The 19,410-nt window shown below is 36.3% G+C and overlaps 1 protein-coding gene across 2 annotated transcripts in view; it reads right to left on the minus strand.

Moving 5' to 3' along the window:
- Positions 1 to 13,231: 13,231 nt before the first annotated feature.
- The window catches only part of rnf166 (ring finger protein 166), a 29,822-nt gene continuing 23,643 nt past the window's right edge, over positions 13,232 to 19,410 (minus strand). The window contains exon 6 of one of the 2 annotated variants that reach the window (XM_081358811.1): positions 13,232 to 17,011. In XM_081358811.1, the coding sequence (XP_081214937.1) occupies positions 16,946 to 17,011 (66 nt within the window). In that variant the 3' untranslated portion in view covers positions 13,232 to 16,945. The remainder of the gene's footprint in view (positions 17,012 to 19,410) is intronic. The other variant, XM_081358812.1, reaches the window with a different exon arrangement.

Below are 19,410 nucleotides of genomic sequence, written 5' to 3' on the forward strand. Positions count from 1 at the left end.
TCCATCTTTTACTTTAGAATACCTGTCAAATATTCCTTTAATTAGCATCCTAAGTTGTAATTAAAATACCACCTGTTTCCAATGTTACATACCATAGTACATTGCCTTTTAACTTTGAATCAAGTTTCATTATCCTTTGCTAAATTTTGAATCACATTGATCTATTAGGCCTTTAACAGGCTGATACCTGCTGATTAACCATTTTTCTTAACCATATTTTGCTAGCTTTTAGACTATTGTTTTACTTAGTAAGATCTATTTAAGGATCTGTGTAATAAAATCTAACCAAAAAAGTTCTAAAATCTTTTCATTTTTATCCTTAACACAAATATCAATAATTGTATTATTTTGTTTCAAACAATGTCATTAATTTTAAAATTAACTCAGCTCAAACCAGCTCTTGCCATTTTATCTTTAATTACCTATCTTAAAATCCTATTTTCCAGAATTAACTGATGGACATAACATGTCCTGCCTCTATTTGCTGGCAATGCGGAATAATTCATAATGGATCCATTGATCCAGATCATTAAATCCGTAACTTCATTCTGAATTAAGAGAGTTTTTTTAGAATTTTGCTTTATGAGCAAATATTCTATTTCACTGAAATGTCTTAGATTCATTTTAGTTTTTAAATTTAACATGTTTGAGTTACATTGTTCTTGGTCTTGGTTTTACCTTTGTGCTCATATTTTTTCTAATACGTTGAAGACCTTTCTCAACAAAACAAGTCCATATTTCATTTCTGGAAGCCTGGCTAAATTAGCAAGCACTGTTACTGTATTTATAGATAGACTAGACCCGCACTCACCTCTCAGATATCAAATACAGAAATTAGACAATACATGAAAGGAAAATTTCAATAATCACACTGGTAACTTCTTTAACTAATAATAATCCAGAAATTAAATGTGTTTCCAAAAATCAATCTCCTTTTGAAAGTTTTTCTTTTGCTATTTTAACAAATGGAAACACCTAAAAAATATTTAATTTAGTCATTCATTCATCGCTATAGAAGTCTACCCAATTATCTATTTGGACCTAGTCCAGCAAAGTTACTTAGCCTCCCTTATTAGAGAACAATTATTACCACTATTAATTTTTTAGCATCTATGATATCTGAATTAGGGTTCTAAAACCCTCAAGTTTCTTCAAAAATAGTCCCTAGATTATTTATTATCTTTACAGTAATGTACCTATTTAGAGTCCTTATACTCTACAGAATTAAGACATTTTCCTCTTCTTAATTTACGAGTACCTGAATGTACCTATTAATTAAGTAATTGTTCAAATCATGAGATCTATATCAATTCTCAGTCGCACAGTTTGATTGAACTGAATAAAAACATCAATTAACATCACACAAAATTAATTATCATGCTAAGCTTAAACCATTAGTTGGTCCACATCTTCCTCCAGATGTGTTGATCATCTCGTTGCCCCATGGACGTTCCATCTTCACCAGGGTGATTCTTTGCGAAACGTTGCAATGGGCTTATCCCACGTTGGCAAGGGAGGAAAAGTTACTAGCACTTCCTTTGTCCCTCACTTTACGCTTTGCGTTGTCGTTGGTGTCGGCGTTTGGGGTTGCTGAGGCTGGTTGGTGTAGTTTAAGTCGAGATGCTTGGACGGAGGTGTCACTGCACCCCAGATGGGACCTTTTTTGTGGAGTGAACCACTTCCTGGCTGCTTTCACCTGTGAATGGAGACCTTAAGTATTTTTGTTAATTACAACATCATGTATCATGTCGCCGGACTCATCTGCTTATCCGGCCGGTCGTCCTTTTTTTGATGAGACCTGTAAAATTTCATGTCAAACAGTGACAAGTCAATACTTTATACATTTGGAACAGAATCAGTTCTGTTCGATGAGATCCATCATGACATCCTGTAAAAAGTTAAATATGGGGTAGACAGGACAAGCTTGCTTGCTCTCTGCCTTCCCAAAGTTATACGCTGTGCGTGTGGCATTGTTTATTTCTGCCACAACAATAACCCATACCACAATAGTTAGCCAAATTCATCCATGGTTGTTATTTTATTGGGAATATTTTCTTCCCTGTTGGGTCATATTTTATCTGTTTAGATACAGCTGTTTTGATTGACATCATTTATCTCAGTGTCTCTCAGAACACCATAATTCACACACTCACTTTCACACACTCCACACACCCCTCTCTGGCCAGAGATTCATTCATTCATTCATTCATTCTTGTCTGCCTTAGCAGTTTATGAACTGAATGGGGAACATATATTAGGAGTGGAATACCACCAAATATGAACGGTAACAAAGTTCGACGACGACGACAGAAACTACTGAACGTAGACACACTGTGGCATTCCCCTTGCGACAGTGTCTGAACGTTACGATATCAATTCTCAGTTGTCCGATGCAGTCGTCATGTGTTTGAGTTTAACACCGTGAACGTAAACCTAACTTTTCAAAATCAAATAGATTAAACACTTTAAATAGAAATCGTATAGACCTACAATTGCAGTTGAGAGAATCCGTTTTAATTTCTCAAATGCAATTTGTCATTCTTTGCACAATTTACATTTTTCAAACTTTTTGTTGTTGCTCATAAGCTATTTAAAAGAAGATTTGGAAATCTTCACACAATCTTTGATCCCTGGACAAAAATAAAAACATTTCTATCTCGTACCCCTGCTGATGACAGCTTGTGATTTCAAAAGTCTAGAACCATTGAAAACATTGTTTCTATTAAAAAAAAAAAAAACCTTTTAAATGAAATGGAGTGACCAATATTTTTGTCAAATCACAATTCATATTTCCCATATGCACAATGCACAAAAATTATCTTAGTTAAACATACAGTAAACCATTGACTTTTAGAATCTCATAGATCAAAACCATTTTTCCACACTGTCTCCCAGGGATAACGGGATACAAATTCTAGACGCCTTCATATAAAAAGTATAATATTTAAACACGTGCAATTCATACTATTTATTCATCACTTTAACAGTTCTGATTCCCTTAATATTTTTCCTTAGTGACTGTTTGTAAAACCCTGTGCTCTCAGATTGCCACACATTTTTGTGGTTGGCCACCAATCTTTAGTGAGTCACATTGTTTCACAAAAAGCCCCAATTCTCTCCACTCTGCAGTCAGTGGTTTAGCTAAAGAGATGTCAGGGACGGCCCCCTCAACATCATACAGTAATGCTTGACTATCAGTCAATTCAACCTTCACAGCACACCATTTATCTGACCAAATTAACTCTGAGGTTTTCAGTTCCTCACTCTCTAGTTCAGACCATTTTTCAGCAAAAATTTCATCTGGCTCACTGCTAACATGACATGTGCAATGCAAATCACTTTCTTCCATAAAATCATGGTCAGGAGGCATCCTATTTGTGGCTTTGTTTTGCAGACCACACTGAGGAGTGCTCCATTCAAAAACATATAATGTTTCAGTTGGCATTCGCACCATACTCATATCAGCAGTGAGGCCACTGTCATCACAATACGTAAGTATTATGTTCAGCATAAGTTCAGCTTCAGTTTACACATCAAATCTCTTCTCAGAAGATTACAAGGACAGGTAGTAGTTACAAGAAAAGCATGAGAAAATGAGCGATCACCAATCTGACAAGACAAATCTGCTGTATATGGTTCCTTTACCAGATGCCCTGTGGCACTTCAGGAGGTTGTCCATTTTCCAGATAATACAGTTAAATCAGGCAATTGTTCATTTTTAATTCCTGAGTTCGTCACTTCACTGTCAATTTAGAACTTAATTTTCTTTCCCTCGACACTAATGTCAATCATTGGTAATTTTGCAAATGCTTTATACCAAAAGTTCAGTGTCAGCAAGCGAATTTTCTTCATTGCAAGAAACAGCAAGCACATTTTCTTCATTGCAAGGAGCAGAAAAAAAAAGATAAGATTAGACATATTTACCACCTGGGAGTCAGACCCTTCACCGTCGCTCCCCTCCCCCTCCACTTTCAATCTCCTTGTGGCTCTGGTGGCTGTTGGAATCCTTTCTTCTTTGGAGGATCCGGACAGTCATTTCTCCAGTGTCCTTTTCGCCCACAATTACAACAAGCTTCAGGGTCCATTGCGGGTCGGTCACCCATTCTACGTCCTCCTCCACCCCATCTTCAGCAGAGCCAGTTGAGTGTCTTTGTCAGTCTTTTTCTGTTTGTTCTTGGCTTGGTCTCTCAGCAGCTGTTGTTGATGCGTTGCGTGTCGCCGGATTTCTTCCAGACGCGCTTGGTGGTACCCCACACAAGACGTTTTGACCTTTTTCCCTATTTCAGGGTCCAGACCGTCCAGAAAAAAAAACAGTTTTCAGATATTCTTCATACGTACTTATCTTTGATTGTCTGGCCTGTGCTTCTCTTTGGGTTGGTGAACATTTACGAATTTTGCGGATAGAGGAGTGTAGTCTGGAGGAGCAGAGGGCAGGGTGATCGAACCTAGCAAGCTTCGATATGGGTGTTTTGGTGGGCTTGCTTGCAGACTCGTTCCCTCTTCTTCTTTGTCTTCCTCAGGATCTTGACTTCCCATTGCTCCTGGTTGTCTTTGTGGTTCGTGGAGGGCCACTGCTGGTGGTGGTTGGTAGGGGGAGTAGGGAGCCGGACAGCGGTCGTCCTCAGCCAGGCGGGTTTTCATGCATCTCATTCCCTCGGAAGAATTAGAAACAGAGTTTAGTAAAGTTTTCCTGGCTTCCTCTGCCTTTGTCTCTCTACTATCTGTACTCTCTAATGGTACTAATGCTGCGTTTATCTGTCTTCTTTGTCTGGTAATTGCCTCATTTAACCATACATCTATAATTCGACCATCAAAGTCATAATTATATTTTTCTGTATATTTTTTGGACTTGCTTTTTGTCCAATTTTCCTTTGTCTTTTGCAGATGGCTTACACTTAGACATTAAACACACATTATGCTTACATTAAACACACATTAATTAACTGTGGTATCCTATGATGCCACCCCGTTCCATTTTTTCCTTGGTCATGGAACACTAATTCCCTTTTGAGAAATCCACTGTCTCCAACTCTTTATCATTAACATTACCCATTTTTGCACAAATTTTACTCAACAGTATTTATATTTGCGTATTTAAATCCTTTCCCTTCACGTGGTCACCACGTACATTATTCACTGTGTTAATTCTTCCCCCACTGCGTGGCCACAACGCCTGCCTAAATCCGTCGATCTAGGACTTTCCAAAAATGCCTACATCCGTCGATGCTAGGTCTTTTTCCCAGACAAGTGCCTTGTTAAATATTTGGAAGTTACTTTCAGGCTTATTCCAAAACAGCACCTTGTCTGGACGTTTGAGGACTTACTATCCGGCTTATTCAACTTATTCTCAAACTCTGGCCCTTTTGGGAAAGCAATTAACACATATGGCATTTGAGAAGTTACTATCAGGCTTATTCTCAAACCCTTTTTTTAAATTACTTTTAGGCTTATTCCAAACTCCTGACCCTTTTAGGAAAAATATTCAATACGCAAATAATTTTCTTATTTACCACGTAAATAATTTTCTCTCACCGTGCTTTTTGCAGCTTGGTTCTTTATTCGGGATCGCGTCCACCTAGGCCTGCCGTGGTGTCCACAATTCTCCCGTCCCTTGCATTTTTAGCGTTGGGGTATCGGAGCCAGAGACTTCTTGTCTTTGGGATGTTCAATCAATTGCTTCGTCCACGGAGGTCATCAGCTTTGCGATTCCCAATCCTCGTCGCCATTTGTTGTGGAAATTCTTTCTCCACTTTAAATAATAATTGGAAGACAGCTGGAGATTTCAAAAGTTATAAAGATCTTTATTTCTTGCAAGAAAGGCAGTTCACACATCAGTCAAGAGTCTGATATGGAAGGGCGCTGACTTCTCCTTTTTGCCCAGCTATATTCCCTTAACACATCCTGGTCTGTCTCAAAAGATCGCCTTGGTTTACCTTAAAAGGCAACATGTCTCTGTTCGAAATCTCTTCTAGCATAAATTCTATCTAGACAAAGCAATACATGTCTGCAAAAGTTTCCTGTTTTCAGCTGCTGCTCAAATTCACACATTTTGCTTATCTCTATTTCTATCAAAGCTGCGCACATACTTTTCACACTTGAAGTACAACAATAGGTCACTTTGAGTACACATAGTCTCTTTGCTACTAAGTCGTCTATCACCCAGAACATTTTGTTCCTGTAACCTTATATGATTATATTTCTTTAAATGCTTATGAGTAAAAATAAATGTTCAACGTTAACACAAGTTGTACACACAGAAGTAAAAAAAACACATCTAAATGTAAAATTTCCATAACAGATTCCATCAAAGATCTCTACAACCGGTGACAGTGCGACTCTGTGGAAACACAAATCAGACTGTGTAGAAAACACTCACCAGAGTATGTTGATTTACTCTTCTTAGGACACATTTGTAGCGTTGCTCTCCTCTCTGAGAAAACCTCAGACTGACTGAAATCTATTGATGTTTTAAGACTGTGGAATAACTAGTGATCAGGTGTTTTATATCTCCTCTGAAATGAAGTAACGCATTACAAGTCACATGCATAATCAGATTACTTTTTGACATAATGAGTAAAGTAACATTACAGGTGACGTGCGTTACGTAATCAGATAACTTTTTGATTATATAATCAGATTACTTTTTGATGTAACAATTAAAGTAATGTTACAGGTAACGTGCGTTACGTAATCAGATTACTTTTTGATGTAACGAGTAAAGTAACATTACAGGTGACGTGCATTATATAATCAGATTACTTTTTGATTATATAATCAGATTACTTTTTGATGTAACAATTAAAGTAATGTTACAGGTAACGTGCGTTACGTAATCAGATTACTTTTTGATGTAACGAGTAAAGTAAAATTACAGGTGACGTGCATTATATAATCAGATTACTTTTTGATTATATAATCAGATTACTTTTTGATGTAACAATTAAAGTAATTTACAGGTAACGTGCGTTACGTAATCAGATTACTTTTTGATGTAACAATTAAAGTAACGTTACAGGTAACGTGCGTTACGCAATCAGATTACTTTTTGATGTAACGAGTAAAGTAACGTTACAGGTGACGTGCATTACGTAATCAGATTACTTTTTGATGTAACGAGTAAAGTAACATTACAGGTAACGTGTGTTACGTAATCAGATTACTTTTTGATGTAACAAAGTAACATTACAGGTGACGTGCATTATATAATCAGATTACTTTTTGATGTAACAAAGTAACATTACAGGTGACGTGCATTATATAATCAGATTACTTTTTGATGTAACGAGTAAAGTAACATTACAGGTAACGTGCATTACGGAATCAGATTACTTTTTGATGTAACAAAGTAACATTACAGGTAACATGCATTATATAATCAGATTACTTTTTGATGTAACGAGTAAAGTAACATTACAGGTGACGTGCATTATATAATCAAATTACTTTTTGATGTAACAAAGTAACATTACAGGTGACGTGCATTACATAATCAGATTACTTTTTGATGTAACAAAGTAACATTACAGGTGACGTGCATTATGTAATCAGATTACTTTTTGATGTAACAAAGTAACATTACAGGTGAAGTGCATTATATAATCTGATTACTTTTTGATGTAACGAGTAAAGTAACGTTACAGGTGACGTGCATTACGTAATCAGATTACTTTTTGATGTAACAAAGTAACATTACAGGTGACGTGCATTATATAATCAGATTACTTTTTGATGTAACGAGTAAAGTAACGTTACAGGTGACGTGCATTACGTAATCAGATTACTTTTTGATGTAACAAAGTAACATTACAGGTGACGTGCATTATATAATCAGATTACTTTTTGATGTAACAAAGTAACATTACAGGTGACGTGCATTATATAATCAGATTACTTTTTGATGCAACGAGTAAAGTAACGTTACAGGTGACGTGCATTACGTAATCAGATTACTTTTTGATGTAACGAGTAAAGTAACATTACGGGTAACATGTGTTACGTAATCAGATTACTTTTTGATGTAACAAAATAACATTACAGGTGACGTGCATTATATAATCAGAATACTTTTTGATGTAACAAAGTAACATTACAGGTGACGTGCATTACGTAATCAGATTACTTTTTGATGTAACAAAGTAACATTACAGGTGACGTGCATTACGTAATCAGATTACTTTTTGATGTAACAAAGTAACATTACAGGTGACGTGCATTACGTAATCAGATTACTTTTTGATGTAACAAAGTAACATTACAGGTGACGTGCATTATATAATCAGATTACTTTTTGATGTAACGAGTAAAGTAACGTTACAGGTAACGTGCGTTACGCAATCAGATTACTTTTTGATGTAACGAGTAAAGTAACATTACAGGTGACGTGCATTACGTAATCAGATTACTTTTTGATGTAACGAGTAAAGTAACATCACAGGTAATGTGCATTACGGAATCAGATTACTTTTTGATGTAACAAAGTAACATTACAGGTAACATGCATTATATAATCAGATTACTTTTTGATGTAACGAGTAACATTACAAGTGACGTGCATTAAGGAATCAGATTACTTTTTGATGTAACAAAGTAACATTACAGGTAACATGCATTATATAATCAGATTACTTTTTGATGTAACGAGTAACATTACAGGTAACCTGCATAATGTAATCAGATTACTTTTTCATTTAACAAGTAAAGTAACATTACAGGTAACGTGTGTTACGTAATCAGATTACTTTTTAAGGTAAATAGCAAAGTAACATTACAGGTAACATGCATTATATAATTAGATTACTTTTGATGATTTTGATGATTACATTGCAATGATTGTTAGATTACATTATAATAATAACACAAATACATCGACAGCCAAAATGAAGTACAACAGTCACAGTAATAGTATGAATTGTAGCTGAAATGTAGGTAGAGATGCATGATGTTTACTTTAGTCCAATTTAGTGGACAGATGATTAATCAGAATGTCCTCCCAATATGACTCCTTAGATGTTTGGTGCTACAACATTTTTTTTTTTTAACCTGTAAGTGTCTCCTAGGACATAAGGGAATGGATTGATATTCTGGAGCAATTCTGACTTACTCTAACTCTAACTGGATTCGAGTGCACTGTAGAGGTTGATGTGCAACTATGCCATTAAAACTGCTTAAATAGCTGTCCAATGTAGTGACCTCTATGTGTGAAAAGGTTCATGTTATTTAAGATGGATATTTAGAGTTCACTTCCATGATTTTTTTCTTCAGCAGACCCTTGTGAAAAAGAAGTCTATTAACTATAAGTACCTTTGCAACAACATGTAATCTATCAGTCATTATATTATTAGTAGACATTCTGCTTAATATCCGATAACACTTTATTTTAATGCTCCCAAACAGACATTTTACTGACTATAAGTTACTTTTCAACTACATGTTAACTTATTCTAATAATCCGAACCCTAACAGTCTACTAATACTCTAATGACTGCTGGTTGACATGTAGAAGCAAAGTTACTTTATTAGTTGAATACTGAAATAAAGTGAAACCTACCTGCAATCCATGAAAGTTTGCAGATGCTAAAACAAAAGAGGTAATATTTGCCACCTGGAATAATTATGATTACCTTATTAAATGTCTCTGTTGACTTTTATGTCAAATACTTTAATTTAACCAATTACTTCAATCAGAATACTGTTACAAATATAATTTTATCAACACAACTACCATATCCAGTGGTGAGATGGTATGATTGTCCAGAAGATTTTAGAAGCCTGGTTTCACAAATGTATATGTCCCTTTTAGAAACACAAATGTAAATGCTTATTGAGAAGGATTTAGAAGCGGTATATATATATATATATATATATATATATATATATATATATATATATATATATATATATATATATAATAGTGGCACACTATTACATTTCCATGAACTAATTTTACCCAGTGTAAAGGCGAAGCTGGTCTATATTTAGCCCATCCAGCAGATGCAGGAGATATTTGCACCGCCAGCCGCTGAGATTTACAGAATATTTTCCACACTGAGTGTTGTGTGTGTATTAATATCACGCTCCCGCGAGCCACTGACACATACTGCATGACAGTAATGTGTTGCACTTGTTCCCTCGGTTAAATCTGTCCACTTGTTGTGGAGAATACGCTCCCCAGAACAGGTGTGTTTACTGGTCCAGTCCCACAGCTGGACGTTTGCACCGCGTTCATTGGTTGATCACAGCGTTTGCATTTCACATCGTGCCCTTTGACCTCTGAGATCCAGTCGGGACATCGTCTCCTGTGTTTGTGCACTTGTCAGCTATAGGCCATACGATATAACAATGATCACATTCATATCAGTTGTTATCGATAACTATCCCGATAAATGTCAAATCTCACTTTCTATGAAGTTTATGGCAGATTATTTGCTCCTGATTGAAATCTGTAGAAACAGTGTTAATTGTGGTTTTAAAACTATCTTTATTGTCAGAATATGATGAACACTTCACGTTTAACTAAATAAATATCTTTATAGATATTCTGACTTTGACCTCCAGGCTGTAATGTTAATAATAGTACATGTTTTGTCTCTCAGAAATGCTCATTTGACAGTAGTTTGAGTTTAGATGCAGATGTAAATCTGTGTTCAATAACAAAAACAGTAACATCTGTAAAAAATGGTAACAAGCTCATCATTTATATAGTATACTGTTTGATTTTAGTAAAATTAATCAAACTTTTTTGTTTTATAGAGGAAAATTATATTGCGATAGTTTTATCGCACAGTCCAAACTCATGACTTGCTAATGTTAGATAAAAATACAATTGTTAATTTTTCTTGTTGTCCAAACATATGAAACTTTAGATAAAAAAAATGAATGAGTAAAATCAATTATAATTAATGCTGTATTGTATACTATTTTTATCTTTTCCGTTTTTCATTTTTGTACATTTTAATTAAAAAAATGTAAGTTTTTATAAATGTGTTTTTCTCTTCTGTCAAACTTTATTAGTTTTCTAATAAATAAACATTCATTAGTTTTATTTTTGTAAATATCTATATAGTTTATTAATTATTTTGTACATCAACTAAATTAAAAGGAAAAATGCAACTTGCAGAAATAATAAAAGCATTTTTTTCTTCATATTTTAATGTTTAAGTAACAAAAACATTTATGAAATGGTAAAATTCAAGGACCGCTTTCATCCCCCAAATGGTTTGTGCAGAAGAAGTGTTTCCAACAAAGGACAAGGCTATTAAAGATGGGTGCATCTGTGTTTTTATTAAGGGGAAAACTGCTACAAATACACTAAGTGTCTTATTAAACCTCAGTCAGTATTACAGCTTCAGAAATGCACACCATCATTAACATCATCATTGTTATTCCTGTTATCTGGTTATTATTCATAGCCGTGAATAAGCCAACACACCGATGGCGCCCCCTGCCTGTGGCAGCACAAAACACCGCTTCTCTGGTCAGATGAGTGCATTTCACTACTCAATCCATGACATGTCCAAGAGTCTGGCACGTTTCCTTCTCAAGCATCCGCGATTACGCTTTCAACATATTCCAAAGAGTTGCTGTAACGCGTCGAGTCCTTAAGAGGGTTTCATTTCTCCTTTATATACACACGCCACAAGCCATCCGTTGTTCTTCTGGAGAGCCGTCAAACAAACACAAGAAATGCAGAAGTCCTGTATGTTTATGTGACAGTGCATTGATGTTACAATATACAAAAAGAGTGAAAAATATACATTTTAAGGTCATTCCCAAAGGTATCAGGACTTGGAGAGCTGTGTTGTACAATATCAAAAGTTTCACTTAAAAAAAAAAAAAAAAAAAAAAAAAATTACATACTATGCTACAGCTGTGCACATGAATATTGTTTGAGCAATATATTTAGACACTTAAAAAAAACAAACAGTAAAAACATTGGGATACTGGGAACTTAGTTGTCTTTTTCTACTTTCTACTCCTCAATATCGTTCTTTCAGAGCAAGACCATTAAACACCGACACCATGTAAAAGCCAATCAGAAACACATTGCCATCAAATACAGTCAACACATTTTCAGGAGGCAATTTTTCAGCTTTTACTTCTGCTTTAAGTTAGGATTTTTTTTTTTTAAATATAATAATACTGAAAAGCGTTTCTGAAAATGTTTAGTTGAACTTGACCAACCTTTTCCACACAACAATGACATGAACAATGACAAATTCCTCTGCCTCGTGTCAAATACATTTGGCAGTAAGTTACTAAATAACTGGAACAAAATTCCTACTCGATCATCAAAAGACATTTGAGTTAATTAAAGTGCAATGTTTTTAACATGCTTCCTCGCAGAAAGGTGATCGCACCTTAATCCAAACCTCAACGTGTGCCAGCGAACAACACGTGGCAGTCCTGCCATTTTATGTACAATTTAACCATAAAACAAAAGAAGAATAAAGTCATCACTTATACTATGAATGTATAAGCCTCTTAACGGGCCTCTTAATAAATACCAACAAGGACATTCCCAACATTACCCAGAAGGCCTTACACATTATAAATGGCCCCGTATTCAGTACAAATGTACATCAAAAGACAAATGACAAATAACACTGTGTCCTAATGAGACGTCACACGTTTCCAGCGAAGAAATTTGTACGTAAACGTAAAAGCACATTTGTTGATAATTCACGCTCTGACGGAATTACCGTCTCAACTTTGATATTATCCTCAAAAACTCAGATTTGCACAAGAGAGATGCATGTCATGCCATTAGGACACGGCGCTAGTCTTAAAGAAATCAATACAAACTCTATAATGGCTTTTAAGAAAACCATACAGGAATGATCACTCTAAGTGATTACACAATAAACTTTCTAAATGATTAGAAACCGACAGCAGGACATTTATAGAAGTTCATAAATGTTCCTTTTTCCCCCCAAGTCATGTTGAGTCACTTTCCACAGACCATTACAGAATTCAGACCGATCTACAGTGTTGGGGAAAGTTACTTTTAAAAGTAATGCGTTACAATATTGCTTTACTAATTGCGTAACTTCAGTACTTTTTATGCAAAGTAATGCGTTGCGTTACTTTTTCCTCATAAATGTGTTTATCTAAAGTCATTTTTGATAATACGTATGGCTGAATTGGATCATTGAGTGTCAGCAGCAAAGACAGTGGTTAATAAAGTGAGATTAAATGCATAAAGTATATTTGTGTAATTTAACATTTAATTTTTGCAGGTTTGCGTAATATCTGGAGTTTGCATTTCACAGTTTTTATTCATTTTGAGGAATACTAAATGGGAAAACAATGGTTTGAAAAAGTAACTGATATTTTGCTTTAAATTGAAAAGTAATGCATTACGCATTACTTGAAAAAGTAATCTGATTACTTTACGCATTACTTGAAAAAGTAATCCAATTACTTTACGCATTACTTGAAAAAGTAATCTGATTACTCATTACTTGAAAAAGTAATCTGATTACGTAACTTGCGTTACTTGTAATGCGTTACACCCAACACTGGCGATTTAATTCCCAGTCTGAGAGTTTCCGATTAGATGATGATTGTGACACGCTTAACCTTGCTAAAATAGTGGTTCACAAACTGGAGATAATCACAATGACTCTTATAGCGACAGATTAAACAAACACACCGTTTATCAACACAGAAATGAATCACAAGTTAAAGCACATCATCTTATTTTAAAAAAAGTTGCTAATTTCAAAAACAAATGTTTCCAAGCAGCCCTAATGGTCTTCAGCTCTTCCGCCACGACTGGCTCTAAATATCAAAAACACTGTATCCGGTAGAGTTATCAAAGCTGTATCAAATGGGAAATGATGCACCAGTATCACACAAATCCACCAAACTGAAGCTTGTAGATCTGGAACATACTCTATACAAGTACATGAACACAAATGATTCAATGCAAGCTCAATTTCACACGTTGCGTTTCTCGAAATGAGCCAAAATCATAACTCAGGAGTGATTTAGTAGACATTAGCATTAGGGATGCACGATATATCGGCCACCATATCGGTATATGTTCATTTTTAATGTTATCGTTATCGGCCCGATAAGAAAATTTGGCTGATATATTAAATCTGATAAATAATGTATTATTTCCTTCAGCTGAGACACTTCAGATGCGCACTGTTCAACATGATGATTTTGAGTTGCTTGAAATATAATTGGAATCACTTCAAAAAAAGGAAAATACAGTAAAGTGCAACATGTGCAGCGCAAATCTGTCATATCGGCTACATAAAACTATCATGAGAACATTATAATTATGTGTTTGGACATTGTTTTTGTAATCAGGCTCTCAAAAATTATTAAAAAATTTTGGATATAGATTTAATGGCCAATATATCGGTTATCGGCTATCAAATATAAAGAATTATCGGTTATCGGTATCGGCGAATCCCTAATTAGCATAAACTGTTTTCTTCTAGGGTTTTCATTCATGTTAACTATGGTAGACTGTTTGATTAAGAATATTGTTGCGTTACGTTAGGTAAAGTCTGTTAAACTGTTCATAGCAAGACACTAAACATCCAGTTTAATAGCACAGAAATTTAAATGTGACTAATGCATTCTTGAGTAATAGCAACAACATTTCTGAATACTCCTCAGGACGGGCTCAGGCTTCAGTAGTTTTAAAACACTAACCAATTATGATTATGCATCACGCACACGAGGAGAATCTTTACAGATTGTCTTCTCTCAAATCTCAAACATGCACACACTACAAGATATTAAGAGTCATGCACCTCACATGATCTCACGGGGAAGCGCATGTAAACAAAAGAGTTAGCATCAATTTCTCTCCGGGTTTGGCAGTCGAGTTGCAACAGCGCAGATTTTTCCTCGGATTGTCGGGAGGATAATCAGGGGATAAATTGGCCTAAAACTCCTGTAGTCTGACCCAGGGTTAAGAAAACATTGGTTTTACATATTTTAATGCTTCGCTGATTGAAGTAAGTAAAGCAAGCATCAGGTTAAGCACATACAAACGGACTTTCCTCAGTGCTTCGGCCAAACATTCACATTAGTGTACTTGTGTAGAGCATGTTTCGCTCAGCTCCAGGCATATATAACACTCTGTGGCTGAGAAGAACGGGGAAAGGAACAGAATACTTGGGTATGTCTGCATAGTGGAGACAGAGTCCTATAACACATGCCTAAGCCTATCACACCAATGCATCAGCGCTCGTTCACAGGCTTGGATTCAACATGTACAAAGTACTGAACCCCACTATCAGTAGTAGTAAACGACAAGAAAAGGAATCTGCACACTGTTCCACTTCCATGGCCTGAAAAGTGAAGCCAAAACATTGATCGCCCCCTGGTGGTTGGCTGCAGTATAGGTTGTAAACCCCGCCCCCTTTCCATGTCATCGAATGGGACGCGAGCCATACAAAAAGATCCAATTACACTTCAAATTATTTTTTTCTCGAATATGGTTTCTGTCATTTTAGGTAGTTCTCATCATGCTGATGTATGTTCAAGTGTTCATTTCTCCAATAAGTTTGGTTTTAGTTAGTTATTTAATGCTGCGCAGACTACGGCTCCGATTGTCCCTTCGCAGGGAGTTTGATTGACAGGCGATCTGACCAATCATAATCTGCCATCCACCGAATCCGCCATTTTGTCCGACAAAGCAGCCAGGAGAGTTAGTAGATTAACATCGGTGGGCTTGCACTTGAAATACGGTGTGTACTGACATCTTTCCCCCATTGAAACAACATACCTTCTGATGTTCATTCATGTTTATTTGATGCTATAAATTAAAGACTGTTTCTTGGATATTTTGGCTTAATTTTTCTACAGTGGAAGGAAGTGGGAGACACTTTGTCCATCTTTTTGTACAGTCTATTGGACGTTCTCAAGTTTCTCTATATCAATTCTGCCTTCAAGTCACATCGGAATTTCACATCACGTTTTCTGACAGCCGTTAATGGAAAAAAGGTGCTTTTAAAAAGCACAGGGTGTAATTACAGCAACTACCAGCAGGGGTGTAATGCCAATTAACCAATCGTTGTCCATTTGGTGATCGTTAAATACAAAATGACACGTCCCATAATTCTCTGATGAGATATATGCAAAAAAAGCTTGCCAAACGCATCCCTTTTATTCCAACCAAACCACTTGAATTCACGTCACGATTCCTGAACTCGTAAATAAAAATCAGCACTAGTGAGTGATGCAGATGAACAGTACCAATGAACAGATCAAGATCTCTAGAAGCTCGCCGTCATATTATCAGTGCACCATTTGAAACGGAAACTTTTTTCCAAAAATATAAACTTTAATCTTATCCGATGCTTCTTAGAAAATATTACTGTAGCAAGTTAAGAGCAGAGTATATGCAGTCCTGTCGGTCAGTATTCTGGTATTGAACTATAAAAGAACAACGATACTAGAATTCAGACATGTAGAAAACTGTGACGAGTGCAAGTATTCACATCAACTCTTGATTAAAAAAAGGGCGGATGGTTTTCAGCATTCCTTAAATGATGACATGAGTGATAATGAGTCTCTCGTTCTCTCGTCTCTGTATTGGTATTGCCTAAAGATGAGAGTTCATCACGAGGACAGCAAACCCCAACATGGTTTTAATAATTCAGCTGATCCCTCCGTACTCGATTTCACTTCACGTTTGGATAGAAAACAACAGGAAGAACAGCAAGAACAAGCATGGTGATATTTATCTATTCCTTCGTCTGACCTTTTGCATACATCACTGTTTTGTTGGTTTGATGGTGGCGATGGAACTAAAGCTACTTCAGGATCAAGCTGGAGTGTAGCTCAGAAATATAGACCAGAAGAGAGGTAGAGTGAGAGGAAATACAGAGAAACAATGGAAATATTGAGCCTAAAACAAGACAGGCGAGAAGATCCTTCACATGTTTGCGTTTGTGTAACAGGATATGATGTCAGACTCTCAGCTCTCGGCCAATGAGAGGGTCAGTGCTGCCTGCAGTGCTGACTCCTCATCAATACTGTAATCCTGCGTTCACAAACAGAAAAACAACAAGTCCAGGTCAGTGTGGTTTAGTCTTTAAGTCTTTAAGAAATATCAAGATGTTACTCTACTAAATTCGAATTAATTCATGTATTTATTAAGCACCGATAAACACATCAGCAGTTGAGCCATAGTGCTGTACAAATAAGATAAAACAATGAAAGGAAAGAAAAATAATAATAATAAAAGGAAACAATACAAAATAAAAATCAGAAAATGTAACATACAAAGTTTAAAAAGACAAAGTAAAAAAAAATAAGATTTCAATTTAGATTTAAACTCATAAACAGAATTTGACATTTTCACAGATAAGGGGAGACTATTGCATAGCCTAGGCCCACCTCTTGCCTTTAACCGTGATCTAGCCTGAGACAAAGAGCAGTTTCTGTGTACCTGAGACATCATGTTGGCTTATTTTCGTTTAATAAGTCAGACAAATAAGAGGGTGACAGATCATTTAGGGATTTAAAAACAAAGACCAATATCTTAAAATCAATTTTATAACACACTGGCAGCCAATTTAAAGATTTTAAAGGGATACTTCAGGATTTAGCATTAAGCTTTGTATTAGTAGAAAACCTGTAGTATTTTCGAATTGCCGTGCTTTCCCTCCCTCATATCCCCCTGAGACGAGAGATTTATGTATTTTTTGTCTGGAAAAAATCCTCCAATGACGCAAAAATCGTCATTTTGCGTCATCGGAGGATTTTTTGTCCAGAGGCGAGAGACTACAGCCAGTAGGAGGAGCTCTCCTGCATGTGTTCAGCCCGCCCATAGAGGGTGGGATCTCACTCACAGAATGTACACAGTGTCAGCCGTCTTTCTTTGGAAGCTAAGCTAGCAGGCTCTTGTTCTGTGGAGAAAGCTGAGTAGTAGGAGAAAGCTGAGTAAGTAGGGGTTACCATCCTCTTTTTCCCAGACATGTCCGGCCGTCGAGATAGTCCAAAATTTTCGGGATTCGGCTTTTGCTTTCTGCAGTCGCCATTCATTGTTTACATGCACACCTTTAGTTTCAATCTAACTGAATTCATTCCAATTGGTGGATCTGAATGTAGTGTTTACATGAACGCTAAACAAGTGATCGGTTGATGTGCGTTTTAACATTGCTAAGAAAATTCCCGCTCCTCCGTGAGAGATACGAGACCGGTGCGTCTCACAGGCGCTCATCAGTAATCACGCCACTGGCCTCGCGCCGTTCTCCCGCGGCCCTCAGTCTCGTCCTGCTCGCCACAGTAAACATGATGAATGGTGACTGTAGAACGCAAAAGCCGAATCCCGGACATTTTGGGCGATCTCGAAATCCCGGGCAAACTCGTCACGGAGTCTCACTAGTAGCCTAGCCTAGTTGTTTTCAACTGCGCTCTCTAACCGGTAGGCGTGGCTTGGGCGTGGCCTCCTAGGGCAGCGAAGCGAGTGCATTCTGGGAGTTGTAGTCTTTCATCCACATGAGCCAAAAATACATTTTCTGGATTTTCTCAGTCTAGAAAGCTCCAAATTCAAAAATGATTTCACATTTCTTCTACATAAATGACCTTTTTTAAATACACATTCATCTTTCCAGAGGTGAAGTATCCCTTTAAGATCGGAGTAATATGCTCTCGCTTACAAGTCCCGGTTACAAACCCGGCTGCAGCATTTTGGAGCATCTGGAGTCGTGATATTGAAGACTGAGGCAGACCAACATATAAAGAGTTACAGTAATCCAGGCGCGATAAAACAAGGACATGCGTGACTGAATCTTTAAAAGATAACCAAGACTTGACTCTAGAGAGAAGTTTTAATTGGAAAAAACATGACCTCACTACTGTATAAGTTGATCAAATTTTAGGGAGGAATCTAAAAGGATTCCCAAAGGTCTTACTGTTGGTTTGATGAAGGTGTTCAGATAGCCAAGATTAAGGTTTACATTAGCCTTTAAATAAGTATTTAAAAAAATACAACAGAACAAAGACACAAATGAAATAACCAAGACTGATAACTACATTAGCGGATGCTATCGTTCTGTTTATTCTGCAGTTTTGTCGCCTGTCTCTTTAAATGCTCGCGCTCATTAAAGCAGGATGGATTCTGATTGGCTGTCAATGTTTTTATCATTCATCAGCTGGAAAGGAATCGTTCTGAAAGTGATTCCAACGATATCGTTTCTCTGTGCCGTTATTGTTTTAGTTGTGCTGTAGACTCTGCTATTCTTTTATATTTAGAAAGATTTTAGAGCGATATCTTTACCGTTACAGTAACGGTCGTATTCAGGTAAGAAACACTTCCTTCTTGAGCTGCACAATTCTGGATACATTTTTTGTTTCAAACAGAGATTGCGATTCTGAACAGCCAAATAAACAAAATAATGTTAATTTACTAGAGGTTCTGACCAACTGTTAATTGCA

This window comes from Scardinius erythrophthalmus (genome assembly GCF_964197995.2).
Source record: "Scardinius erythrophthalmus genome assembly, chromosome: 2".
NCBI lineage: Eukaryota > Metazoa > Chordata > Actinopteri > Cypriniformes > Leuciscidae > Scardinius > Scardinius erythrophthalmus.